Below are 15,140 nucleotides of genomic sequence, written 5' to 3'. Positions count from 1 at the left end.
TGTTACACAACTTAAACTAATGGGCCTTGTGGTCCCAAACCATTTTGGGCCCCGAAACCCGAAACTAACTTAAAAGCCCAATACGAACCTTTCGTATAATTAATTAACTAATTAATTAACCTTGACCATTCTTTATTAAACTATTTAATTGCTTATCAATCATACTTATAGTTCTTCACATTCATCTTTACTCGGTGTACGATCCATTAGGTTTCATTTAGCTAGGCAGTGGGCGATTATTACTCTTAGCGATAGATTGTGAATTGAAACCACATTTCAATTCTCCCTTTGATGAAGATTAGTGTTTGCTAATCTTCAAGGCTTCCTCAAACCATGAGTAACACCTAGGAATATGTCATGGCTACCTAAGCTAAGTAGAAGTGATTAGAGAATTTATCCAGTTACAACTACAATGCAATACGGTCATTCTTTAATCCAGTACTCTTCACATTGTTTAACTGATGGTTTGTTTCATGTCTACTATCGAATGTGATACTTCTCTATATGATTCTATTGAAGATGATTTTGGAACATACCTCCTATATTTCATTCATTTTCTTTGCCAAAGACTCCCGAATCATACCTCAGAGTATTCTCCTTCCACCATGAAAGGTTAGAGATCACCTATTGTGCATTCACATGCCTGCTTGACCCTAACAATGTCATGGACACTCTCAATAGAATGCCTTTGACACAATCGAAGATCAAGGACCCAACCACTAGACAACTATAATGCCTCATGTCAAAGAACTACTGTGCATTATTGTAACTTATGAGTTCTTACATGACATGTATGTTAGAAATCTCTTTTGATTGTTGTTCAGTGGACTCAACAACCTTTTGACACCTATGTGTTTGTCTTAGTGTTCTTAAATGACTTGAGACTAGTCATTCTCCCGCTTGAGTCAACATAACACATACTAACCTTAACGGATTGTCAATGCCCAATTGGCAATCCTATGGCTAGGAACATTTTAGGAATGAACATAAGAGAAATGTCTCGTTTATCTAACTTTGTTTGTCTTATTGTCCAACACTAAATGACTTGAGACTAGTCATACTCCCACTTGAGTCAACATAACACATACTAACCTTAGAGGATTGTCAATGCCCAATTGACAATCCTATGGCTAGGAACATTTTAGGAATGAATATAAGAGAAATGTCTCATTAATCTAACTTACTTAGATCACTTCTCTCTTAAGTTGTAGGCATTCCTCAGATTTTGTTATGTCTTAAACACATGATACAATAAATAGTGATTAACAATAAGTTTTACTCTTCCATTAAAAAAAATAAAAGTTTAACATAATAAGTATTCCAAAAGCTATTACATCATATGAGTAGCTTTGTGGGAATACTTCCAACTCTTCTTACCGGAGATATGTAGGCAGTTCTTTTCAGATTCATCATGCTCCCTGTCAAAACTATGTAGGAATGAGATTTAACTTGCTCATCGTACAACCCATTGTTGTATAGGAATGAGAATTAATATCAACAATACCAACTCGCGTAGGAACGAGAATTTCACTTCGTAATGACCATTTATTTATTTATTTATTTATTTTTGTGAGTAGGAATGAATTACATCCGAATTCGTTTCACCGCCAAAATTTGCAAACATTTACTAAAGAAAACATATTCATGTGAACAAATTGTAAGTGTTAAACAACAATAAGTAGTTAAATTACTATTTTTACAAAACCATTACAGAAATAAGTATTAGCCACTTAGTACTACGGTTTATTGGTATTCCTCTTCACTAGTAAGTGAGAGGTATTAGATTCGATTCTCATCAAATGTGAATTTGAACCACATTATTGGTAGCCCATTATAAGGCTTAGCTACTCCCCCATTCCCTTCAACGTTTTCTAAATAAAACTCAAATTCCAAAAGAAATGGATCACCATACATATAAAAATATGGACACACGTACACATACTCATACACACACACACACACACACACACACACACACACAGATATATATATATATATATATATATATATATATATATATATATTTTTTTTTAACTTTCTACGCTTTCTAATTCTTCCAGGGTGCGTTTGTTGCACCGGACTGTCTCGGACTGGACTAGCTGCAGGGACTAAGTTGGATTGGCTTAGACTAGACTAAGCTGGACTAACTTAGTGAAGCGTTTGGTGCAGTGTCGGACTAAGAAGCAGGATAATGAAAACAGGATTATTCACCATATTTGTGTTTGCTTAGACTAGGATTACATTATTGTTCTATTTTAATAGCTCCAATACATGTGTCCAACGCCCTAAAAATTGGAGGGTTTGGAATTGGAATTGGAATTGGGGTTGGCATAGGTGTAGCAGCATTGAAATTGAAATGGGAGTAACAATCTTACAAATTACTACAAATATTTGGGGACATTGCCCTGAGTTTAATCTCTTGAATTGTTATTGTAATCAATCCACAACTTGCCCTTAAAAGTTGATTTAATTTGTCTTCTTATCACACATTAAACGTCATTAGCCATAAAATACTTATATCAACATAACTTGATCCAAGGATTTCTTAGTCCGAAAAATACATCATTCACTAAATTTTCATCCAGGATATTTTACAAAATGTCAGTTAACTATAGTATAGCATTCCAAAGTAGATCTCCATACTTTACAAAATCCTAGTTAACATTAGCCAAAATACGTCATAGTGCAAAGCTAAGTTAGAAGCCATAACCTAAGATTGTACGATTAATAAAATACATCCATGTATAAGGGCACCACATAATATACTCATCTGCTTGCTTTGTCGCTTAAAAGCCTTTGGACGAACACTTTCTTGAGTCCCGAATTGATTGCCCTGAACACTCCCACATTTTGTGGTTTTTCCAAAATAAGAGTCAATGCATCAATTTGATCCATAGGAGAAAGACCCATTGCTTCAAGTTCGTTAGCTATGTCAGTATGATTTGCAGTACCTTGAACTAAAGCTTCAGTTACCATTTGCATCCTCTTCCCACTTTCAACATAAAATTCTTTCAGTCCACTAATAATTGCCTCGGTTCCATCACTTGAATTTCCCATAGCTCTTTTCCTCTTTCTTTGGCTATTTTCAGATGGGGTGCTTTGTTGGCTTTGTTGGTTCATTGAAGATACAACATTTTCACCTCCAATATCACTTGCACCAACCTGATCATGACTTTGTTCCTCCATCATTTCAGCAGGGGTTTCGGCTACATTACCCGTAGCCCGATCTTTTCCAAATATATATGCAAATCTATCGTACAGTGGAAAAGGTTTGCTTCTCCATCCATCAGCTTCTTTATTTTTCTAAGATTATATGAACATAACAAAACTAAAATTTAGCATGCATAACAAATATAGCAGCAAGAATATAACTAATGTATAAATAAAATAGGATATGAACCTGCACATAAGAAAGCCATGCGTCATCACTGTCAACTTCAACGCGCTTTTTGACATCATTCCATGCAAATCCACTTGTGTTTATCATGTCAAGGACCAAACTATATGTTTTTTTCCATTTCTTCAACTTTGACTCAATATGTGGAGTTGCCTTTATATTTGAATTAGGACATAAAACATTGACAGCTTTCGCTATTTCAATCAAAGTACCTTGTTTGAAAGCACCTGTGTCACATCGTTGCTTCCGAGCAACAAAATCCTCAAGAACGGATAGTAATACTTCTTCCTCAAATGCTTCCCATTTACGCCTTTTTCCTTTTGGCTCTTGAGAAGCATTCAAATTATTGTGGTTATCCATACCTAAACAAAAAATATTTGAATGTACTAAAATACAATACAAAGAATCAATTTGCATAATATCCAATCATTTTAATAATATCCAACATATGCATGATAAAAAGGAAAACTAAAATAAAATCTTATCATTAACACATATAGCTAGTTCGGTTGCTGGTTCCTAATTGCTCTCCACTCATTATACAGTTCCTGAGCCATGGCATTCCTCTTTGCAGTCCACTGGTCAGATGTTTCAACACTACCAACATATTCACCTTCTTCTGTATTTTGTCCATCTTCTATTATTGGCACATTCTCCATTGGATCTACAGACATCTCTTGCCTAATAAGATTGTGTAGTAGGCAACAAGCGGTAATTATTCGACCTTGTGTCCTTATCGGATAGAAAGATGGACTCCTTAGTATCCCCCACCTTCCTTTTAGCAAGCCAAAACAATGTTCAATTACATTCCTTGCCTTAGAATGCTTCATGTTAAAATATTCTTCCTTATTAGAAGGTGTTCGTCCTTCCCATTCAGATAAATGATAAGGTATTCCTCTATAGGGTGCAAGGAATCCTTCACCATTTGTATAACCACCATCTACAAGGTAATAATAACCTAATAAAAAAAAAGACCTTATATTAGTATTTTGTAGTTCACAAACAAAACTAGACCTAACTTACAAAGTTGAGACTAACTAATAATCTTACCCGTTGGTACCTTAAAACCATTAGGCCTAGTAATTGCATCATGTAGCACTCTAGAGTCTGATGCGAAACCCTCCCACCCCGGAAACACATATATGAACTGCATATCTCCTGAACACACACCTAATACATTAGTTGCGACTCGACCCTTTCTAGTTCGGTATCTTGGTTTGTCAATTTCAGGTACATGCACATCAATGTGTGTTCCATCTAATGCTCCCAAGCAATTCTAAAAAAAAAAAAAAATAAGCTTTTGTTAATTTATACAAAGGGAATGAAGAGTTAAAGCTTAGGGAAAATGAAAATAATTATCAACATACCTTAAAACATCGCCACCTAGGATCTGTAGAATCAATAGGCACAGGTTGAGGGACTTTTAGTAGGATACCTTGTAATCGCAAAATTCCTTGCAATACACTATTGAAACACCTACTTATAGTCTCTCCCGACCTATAAAATCTACCACCAACACTACGATTCTTAGTATGATGTGCTAGTATTTTAAAGTCATACACACCTGCTCCTCTACAGAGACCAAACCATCCGTTTTTACCCTCCCATCTTGACGAAGTAAGTCACATAATATGCCAAAAGTCCTTCTATCCATTCTCAATTCGTTGACACATTCAACATCAGTATTCCCTATTATACCATTCAGATAACACAAACTAATCTCTCGTCTAACAAGTGAACGGTTAGTCAAGGTGCGTCGTTCAACATGTCTCTGTTTTGCCCTTAGCATCAGCAACACAAGAATCGTACAAATGCAAATCGTCTCTAAATGAGACATCTCTAACAATAAGATCAATAAAAGCTTCCTTCGATCCATATCTATCCAAACAAAAAAAAAAAAAAGGAAAAAAATATTAAGGACATTATGCTACTGCACGCTTTCCATCTGGCATAAAGAACAAACCAAATAATATAATCCAGCTATGCTATATCAGCTGATAAAACAACATTACCGCAAATATCAAAAGCAAACTGAAACAAGTACAAAATTTCTAGGTATACTTATACCTAGAAAAACAGAAATCATGGAAAAATAGGTAGGGAAATGACAAGTTGCACTTGAACTAATCAATCGTGCAGTGTTTTAGTTTAAAATACAACTCGGGGTGTAGAGAAGAGGGTTTTAAAAAATATGTACGAAAAATCTGAATGAGAGGTTCAAACAAAACATGTCAAACAAATCTGAATGAGAGCTGTCAGATAATATGAAGCAGAAGATTCGAGCAGAATATCAAGCTATCGGTGGAAGCCCAGATAAGCCTCTGCAGTCTAACTATTTTCTAAATATCATAGTTGTGATTGGTGTTTTGGCAATTTTGTCGTCTTTATTCAGAAACTGAGCTTTGATTTTCTGTTTTTCTGTTTTTTATAAATGAGAATTACATTGCTATTATCGATTTTATATTACATATTCATCCATGATTCGTACAATATCAGTACTTGCACACATTCTTTCTTTCACATCGGAGTAAGTTAAGATTTTGAGAACAGCATGTCATTGAAAACTCATGTTCAGGTAACGTTGCAAGGTGATGTCCAAACCAGGTTGAACTAAAATTTGTGGTCAGGAGCTGTATCTTTGTCCATTTGTTTTCACCTATGAGGAAATGTATCTGATATTTTGAACATTTCTGAATCTATCAGTGGCTATGATTTATGCATTGTTGGAAGAGATGTTTCTCTTAGTCTAGTTGTGCAACTTCCTTTACTGATATTTGGAAAATGTCTTCAGTTTGAATCTTCATCCCTAGTTTAAAATGGACCAAATTCTTTATCGAGAGGACCTGTCCAGAATTAGAAATAAAAATATTGAAGCAATCTGAGCTCCAACCATAGGAGAGTGTATAGCTTATTCCTATTTGAGCCACAGGGTTACAGAAGGCCCATTGTCATTCAGTCTATGTACATTTTCAAGGTATTACATTACATCTTCTCTCGTGTATAACGCTTAGTTCTGCAGCTTTTATAAGGTTTATATTGATGAAGACTTGAGGAAGGATCAGTAACTAAAAAATATAGCAGATTCTAAATCTTCGATTAAAAAAAGTGAAGGTTCATTTCCTCGACCTACAAAAGCTTTTATATACTCCGACCATGGTTATGAAAATTCAATAACAGATTGAACACAAAAGGATGATAAAGTGAAACACTACCCCATTTTCTCAGCTCAACTCTCAACTGCCAAACCCAGTTTCATGTTTCATCTCACTTACATCTGCTTTTGCAGCAGCAAACTCCTAAAATAGGATTTAATCCAAATAAAACATATTAGTAGTTGTTAGAGTCTGTTAAGACTGTTAGCTATAGCTTAAGACATAAGAAAGCTCGTGAGAGCTATATAAAGCTTATTGTATCTATGTGTAATTCATTCAGATGAGTCTGCGAAATCCAGAGTCTGTGAAATCCAGAGCTCTTATCAAGAAATGCAGAGCTCTTATCAAGAATCCAATGAGTCTGCGAAATCCAAATTATGGAAGATTGAACACAAGGACCCCTTTCACGTCTATTGAAAAATGATTGTTTTTAGAAAGTTGCTAACTTGTACAGTTTTACTAGATGATTGGTCGATTTACTCATACAACAATTTATCATATTCACTAAACAAATTAATATAGGAGTACTTGTAAGTTGTATACACGAGTTACCTAGCAAAAGCAATTTTATAGCAACAAAGTTGATCCTTAAGCCACTTTGATTTCTTAAGCCGATAACCATTTACCAAAAGTAACATAATTTGCATTCAACAGATGAACATTCATATGGAAATCCAAAATTAAAGCGAACAAATCAAAGCATTATAACTACCAAAACACAAAAGCCAATGTACTTCCGAATCCTAACAACATCAGATTGAACACAAAAGGATGATAAAGTGAAACACTACCCCATTTTCTCAGCTCAATTCTCAACTGCCAAACCCAGTTTCATGTTTCATCTCACTTACATCTGCTTTTGCAGCAGCAAACTCCTAAAATAGGATTTAATCCAAATAAAACCCACATATGATTTCTTAAGCCGATAACCATTTACCAAAAGTAACATAATTTGCATTCAACAGATGAACATTCATATGGAAATCCAAAATTAAAGCGAACAAATCAAAGCATTATAACTACCAAAACAAAAAAGCCAATGTACTTCCGAATCCTAACAACATCATAATCAACATACCCAACATGCTAAGCAGGCTACTTCTACCAAGGTTGCAGATTGATAGTGAATTTTAGTGAAGTTCAGATGCTCTAATCAATCTCAATTTGACCTAAAAATCAAAACCCTAATTTGTTCAAGTGCAGAGGTCTAGGATTCAAAATTTCTCAAACCCAAAACAACAAAATCAAATAAAGCTCAGTAATATCACGATCTGCAAAACAAATGACGAAATAAATCGAAGATTCGAAGTTTACCAGACAACTCGGAGCAGATGAGGGCTAGCAGATGCAGATGAGGGAAGACGTAGAGATGAGGGTGAGGAAGACGCAGAGATGAGGGTGAGGAAGACGACGATGAGCGAGGGCAAGACGACGATGAGGGAAGACGACGACGAGCGAGGGCAAGGATGACGAGCAGGAAGTCACCCTCGCGATTTTCTCTGGGCTTACGAGACCTCGTAAGGAGGTGTTTAATCCGAGCGAATCCCACCTAATCTCATTAAACCAAATCCTGCAGCAGACCAAACAAGGGACTATAGTCCAGTCCAGTCCAGTCCTCCTTAATCCTATCAAACAAACGGGCCCCCAGTGACTTGGAATTCTTGTAATTTAATAGTAAAAGTCTATACTCACATTCTAGTTCATAAAGAAACTACCCATCTAGTCAAGAAAATCAAATCCCAATTTTGAATAAGAACATAAATATCTGAAATTCATAACAATGGAATTCTAAATCCAAGACTATTCGACAAATATAACCACCACAGGTACTATTCTAGGGTATTTAGTCGCTGAGCTCTGATACCACCGGATTTACTATTTGTAACGATTACACATGGTTAACAACTTTTACATAATAAATGCTTCAGTTTACTACATAAAATGTATCAAATACGCATCATAATACTATTAGTGCACAAATTAATTCACAACCGAAATTACTAACAAAATAATAATTGAAACGAGTAATTCATGCAAATATATAAATATGTGCAAATGAGATGCATGAATGAACTCACTCCTTTCTAATCTCGTTAACACATACCTTAAGGCACACAAGCCTACACATCCCATAGCATTCTTATGCCACTTGGCTTTGAATACAATAGAATATGAGTTAACACCCATTCATCTCTAAAGCTCAATTTTTATAATTAAATTCTTAATTTTCACTTATTTATGTAGGCACTTTCCCTAATGCCCAATTTGTATACTGAAGCCCTAACCCTTCCCCCAATACTTGACATATACAAAATTTCATTATTATATATTCAAGGCATTCTCCATCCTTTGAATATCTTCACAATTCAAACACTTTACACAACTCAATAGTCAATACAACTCAACTCTTTGTCTTGCTTTGCACCAATGCTTATGCATATGTAAGGCAACATATCAAAGCCAATATTCTCATGGTATAATCTTCGAAATGTAGTGTGTAAAACAATAATTTCACTTAGCAATCCAAACACATAAAGTGCCATTCATGTCAAATAAAATGAGATGATCAAGAACTAAGGCTGAGTAGGTAAAAGATTATCTTACCATCAAGTTGTCCTCCTTCAGCTGATTTTTTCTTTAGGTAAATTTAACTCTTTCTTATATGTTTTCTTTTATTAATTTTTTTTCTTTATTCTTTAGCGTGGATAAAATTTCTTTTACTCACACCAACTCACTTTTCTTTTTCTCCGAAACTGACTCCCTTTCACCACTCCTCTCTTTCTTTTCAACTCCCACCAAACCTTCCCAAACGTCTTTTCTTTTCTTTCAATTCTTTTGAATTCTTTTTCTTTTTCATTCACCCTTCACATGCCACTCTCTTTCTTTCTTTTCTTCTCACATCTACCAAAATACAAAACAACACTCATGTTTCTCTCTTCACCTCTCTCTCTCTCTCTCTCTCTCTTTCTCTCTCTCTCTCTCTCTCCTTTTATTCCTTTCTTAAACTCCTTCTCTTTAACTGGAGATGTTGATCAAACAAAGAGGTTGGCCGAAAAGGCTAGCTCAATCTTACATCAACTGCTCTAACCAACGTACAGGTCAGCATGTACATTGGATTGTCATGATTTGTGGATATGATATAGAAGAGATGATAAGGAACAAATTTTATGAAGGAAGTGTTTTTTTAGCACAGGAAGTTAGAGTTTTGAAGCTCCAAATGACTGTAGGATTTTTTTGCAGATTTTCATGATTGTGATAGTATTTTCATATCCTAGAATGAATGGACTGTTGGAGAACAATTTAGAAACAATAAAATAACATAAATACAAAACTGAAATACTTATACTTTATTATTCAAAAATACTTGTAATACAGAATGCAATTATGTTATAGTAACAAAAAATGAAAATGATACTAACTTGAATGAATTGAAGGTAGAGGCTAGCGCAAACACTATGTTATTTGAACAGTATTTCCGTCCCACTCATGTGCTTGTGGTTCTACAACGTCTGCTCGACCAAGATACAACTACCAAATTCTACAACTCGCACTGGATTATAGAACTCTAGCGAATTGCTTTGTGCGTTTACTCTCTGGAAATTTTGTACGGAAGACAAGGAGGAAGAAAAAGATGATTTTTGATGGAATTGAGGACTGCAGTTATATAGGCTTTTTCATACTTCTTCAAACACCTTTTGGATATATCTGAAGCTATGCAACTCTTTCCAAAGAGTAGTGTCTATTAATAAAAACGTTTTTAATTAAAAACTTAATTCGAAATTAAAACTAATTTATCAGATTAATTTTAATTCCTTGGCCTCAAGTGGCCCAAGGCCCAAGGCCTTTGTCTTGATTAATTAATATTAATTTACATTAATGTTATAGTATAATCATCAAGCCTAATCCACACAATTAGTGGCCCAAACCTCAAACCTCATTCCAAATGGTCCAAGTTCTAATTACTAAGAAGAAGGAATAAGCCTATATAAAGACTAGTGAAAAGCCATTGTTGTCCAATGTGGACAAGAGGGGTCTCAAAACTCCTACATGGACCGTTGGATCTTTCTAGTATTATGATATATTATGGGAGAAAAGATAAGGAACAACTTCTCTGAAGGATTTTTGAAGCTTACAACAGGCCTATTCAGACAAGTGATGAACAATCACACGTGGGTTTCTGAGGTTGTACTGCTCCTATAAACCCCCTATTTTGGATATGTTGTAGTTTAGGAGTTAACGAACAACTTTTATGAAGATACCTTTGATTTAAGCTACAAAAAATGGTGTTTTAATCTACTACACAGGTGTGACAAATTTCCGGTTCTTCGAAATCTCTATCTTGATAACTAGAAGAAAACAATGAAGTGTTTGGAAGAGAGATTTGTTGGGTAAGCTTAATACGTTTTTTGGGTTTTGCTTGTGATTTCATTTTCAGTATTCTTAGAGAAAAGTATAGGGAGATTTAGTGGTGCTTCTACTGCGCGTTGTGCTCGGTCTTGGCCTCTTGGGCATCAAGGCTTGATGTTGTTGTCCAGGCCTGTCGTCATGGATTATAGTTGCAATATGGGTTGCTTCCGCCTGGGCCTCCTGCCTATGATGCACCTAAGCCTCAGCTTGGGATGTTGCTGCAATGGTCATTGTCGTGCTGGGTTGCAGTGGGCAGTGATGGTGCTCCCCGACGGTGGGGCTCCTTCTGCCGTTGTGTTAAGCCTCGAAAAGTGTCAGTGCAGGCCACGTCTTGGTCTCCATCCTCTGATCTGTATCCTTTGAGGTAGGGGTGGGTTCAAAAAACCGAAAACAGAAAACCAAACCGAACCGAAACCGAAAAAACCGAATCGAACGAAAAAGCCGAACCGAATTGAAAAAACCGAACTGAACCGAATTCTTTTGGTTCAGTTTTGGTTTCAGTGGTCTAGAAACCGAACCGAACTGAATTAATTAAATTAAATTTTCTATTTTTTATTTAATTTAATTATCTATTTAAATTGTAACACAAGTTGTATTATTTCTCTTAATTGTGTATAGAACCATAGATCTAGAGCATTATTTTTCTTAAGCACATAATAAGGAGATGAGATCCTCTACCATACTTTCTCTGACATGCATGTGTATTCATTTGAATGAATCATTTTTCTGTAGCATTATTTCTGGGAGTAGATTCTACCTACCATGTCAATTATTTGGTAGTGCGTTACTGATATTATACGATTCAGTATGAGCTTTGGGAGATGTCTACCTTCTGAAAGGATCCAATTTAAACTTTTCATATAGCCATGATGCATTTGCAATGGTTCTTTCTCTACATCATCATACATTCAGTTTCATTTTCCGCATTTTCATCTCTCGTCAAGCGTTAAATGTGCTTATGTTATGATTGTATTGGAGATGATAAAATTTTAGATTTCAATTTTTTTCTTTTTTTGAAAAAAAAAAAAAAAAAAAAAAAACCGAAACCGAACCGAAAAAAAAAATAACCGAATCGAACCGATTTGAACCAAACCCAACCCTACTTTGAGGAAGGTTGTTCTATTTGTCGTGGTTTCTGAATTTACTACCATTGTATCCTTTTCCCAGAGATTGATCAAGGAGCTTTTCCAAGAAAAATTCAATAACTAGGAGTCTAAGGGAAATTCAACATAATAGAAAATCTCAAAGAATGAATGTGAGAGCCTTTTCGAGCATATTAAATCAAGCTCTCAATGAAAACACCAATTTATGGTAGCAAAATTTCATCGTCTTTAGTCTTGACAAAATTGTACCTATAAAACAAATAAACACCTTTGATCAAGGACAAAGCTTCATGCGCCCACAAGTTGGAGGGGGTTAGCCAATAGATCTCCGATGCCTAAGTCAGTTTCTCTAAAAAGATAGTTGAAGGCTTAAGTGCGTAGCAAAAACTTACCAGAAATTGGTGGAGATGGGATATTTATAGAGCCAGGTCTAGCCATAGGGTTAGGGTTTTGCCTTACACATGGATGCATCCAATTGGCCAAGGTGAGTTATCCGTGTAATGAATGAGGAAAGATTAATCTTAAATATATTAATTATGAGATAATATCTTGGAATTATCTGGCAAGTATCTTGATTGTTTATAATTGAGATTCCTTCTCTATTTAAATTAATCTTCAATTATGAGAGTATTAAACATAGGAATTGGTAACTAACCCTATCTTTAATGCCTTTGACCTTTGTCTTGGCCATGGGCAAAAGAGTTTGATGATGTCGTAGTAAGCTGCTCATGTCTTTAGGGAAATTGAACTTAAATGAGTACCTTACCAATTTAATAAGAGCATTCTTATCTTCTTCAGGAAAAAAGTACACATTGCAGCTCTAGAATTTTAAAGATTATTTATGGCTCGACATCATTGGTTCAATTGTCATTCATATAAAATATGTGGTCAAGAGGGTGGAAGACCAGCTTTGACATGATGTAACCCCATAAACAATTTACCCATGTACCATATACATCTCTGCTAACTACATCCATGTTATCCCTACGTGATAACATCACTTTATGATTGATAACTTTAGGCTTGTTATATTAACATCCCACATATTGTTGAATATACCTTACATACTTAACACACCTCACATATGTTTTTTTAATTAAAATTTACATTATTGCACCCCATGTACTTTTCCATAATACCCTCACACCCCACACTCCCAATATACATTTACATTTTCTACATACACTCCACATTTTTTACATACACCCCACATTTTTTACATGCACTCCACTCTCTTCATAATGGTTTCTTTCTTCTTATGCCGTTTGATACAAAATCATTCACGTCATGAAGGATTTGCTCAACTTTTTTCCAACCAGTGAACATTGATCAGTGAAGGTGTGTGTCTAAAAAATGACAATTCATTTGAACTTTCATCCACCTATGACAATACATTTTGAACACGGTTTAAGCCATAAGTTCAGGCAGCCCCTAGGTGAATTCCAGAAATGACAATACATTTCAACCTTCGTCCACCTGTGACTGTATATTTTGAACACAGTCTGGGCCAGAAGTTCAGGCAGTCCCTCGAAACTAGGATTAACTTCTCAATGTTTGAGGATACAAAGTTACTGAAAGTAGCTGACTTGGATATCTGTCTTATAGCTGTGAAGGTTGAGGCATCCCATCCCACCCATGACTTCGATATCTATCCTATATTCGCAAAGCTAATCTACTTGAATCAACCTGAGTGTAATTTATGGTGGATTTTCGCTTGACTGATTTTTAGTTGGACTTCTTTTCTTGCTGCAATGCATGTGTGTGACAAGCTTTTGAGATTCCAAACAAATCGTTGCTCTATTTGCCAACAACCAGTTGAGCGACGTTTGACGATAAAGGTCAACAATGGTCCTAATCAGTCATCAGTGGATGTGTTCTACAAAGGAAGGTGAAAGTGCTTTTGAGAAAAAAAGTTGAAGGACTCGTTTGGATATGATTTTAAAATGACTGAAAGTGCTTTTAGAGAAAATGTTTTTGGGTTCCAAAAGCACTAGTTATGTGCTTATTCTAGGAAGCACTTTAAGTGCTTTTCTAGGATTTACTAACATTTTTATTAAGGATTGTTTCCAAAAATATTTTCACCAAAAGTGCTTTAAGTCATTTTAAAACACACATTCAAACAAGCTCGAAGTCTTGAAGACGATAAATAATTTTGGGATATACACGTTAAGACTGATTTGAGGTGAATTTAGATTTTTTTTTTTTTTTTTTTTTTGTAAACCCCATAAGGTCGAACTTGTCATTACATATTAGATATATAAATCATTTAATATTAAAATTTTAATGTGGGGTGTGTTCAACACTATGTGGGGTGCTAATAAAAAAAACCTAACTTTATACGATTCTTGGTGAGGATATGTATCCTTATGTCAAGAATATGAATCACACAGCGAAATAAGAAGAAATTGTGCATGTATTTATAAACAATTAGATTACTTCTCATATTACAAATTAATTTTACAGAGAGACCTCAAGTTTATCATCATTTTCAACTTCCATTTATACTTTCTTTTCCATGGATTCTGGTGTGGTGTGCTCTCAAAAACAGATCCAAATCCTTATCGGATTCTCTTTGTGAGGATTCCGGAGATCCGTAAATTATATTCGTTCATCGTACATCGTGCGGTCAAAAATCATTTTAAATAATTTAAATATTTTTTTAAATTAAATACAAACAGTATTTAATAAAAATTGATCGCACAATATACGATGAACGTACATAATTTATGAATTTTCAGGATCCTCACCAAAAAGAACTGGTGGCTTAATAACTCTAAATACCAAGTTTTGTCTCGTGCAAACCAACTTCTTGTGTTTCACGTGGCATGACACTTGGAGATCCATTTGTATCATGATCCAATACTATTCAAACATTCCCTCAATATCAATAGAGTCCCTCAAAAAGGAAAACTTCTAGAGATCTTGTAATTGTGATCATTTATTTTGTATTGTGCAATTAAAATTATTTTAAAATTTAAAATTTAAAATTAAATATAAATAATACCTAATGAAAATTGATTACATGATGTATGATAAACAATCACGACTATAAGATTCTTAGGATTCTTAGAAAAGGATCCG

At 34.9% G+C, this 15,140-nt stretch overlaps 1 protein-coding gene across 1 annotated transcript; it reads right to left on the bottom strand.

Annotated features, from left to right (window-relative positions):
* Positions 1–2,608: 2,608 nt before the first annotated feature.
* On the bottom strand, positions 2,609–3,759 carry LOC137727144 (uncharacterized). Its single transcript, XM_068466083.2, has 2 exons — positions 3,401–3,759; positions 2,609–3,303 (listed from the first exon to the last, which is right to left on the bottom strand). Exons 1-2 carry the CDS (start codon positions 3,755–3,757, stop codon positions 2,767–2,769), a joined length of 894 nt encoding a protein of 297 aa, XP_068322184.2. The 5' UTR covers positions 3,758–3,759; the 3' UTR covers positions 2,609–2,766.
* Between the last annotated feature and the right edge of the window lie 11,381 nt (positions 3,760–15,140).

This window comes from Pyrus communis, chromosome 16, assembly GCF_041283825.1.
Source record: "Pyrus communis isolate YQ-2024b chromosome 16, ASM4128382v1, whole genome shotgun sequence".
In the NCBI taxonomy this organism is placed as follows: Eukaryota; Viridiplantae; Streptophyta; class Magnoliopsida; order Rosales; family Rosaceae; genus Pyrus; species Pyrus communis.
Note: the sequence above shows the minus strand (reverse complement) of the source record. Positions and strands in the feature narration are given on the sequence as shown.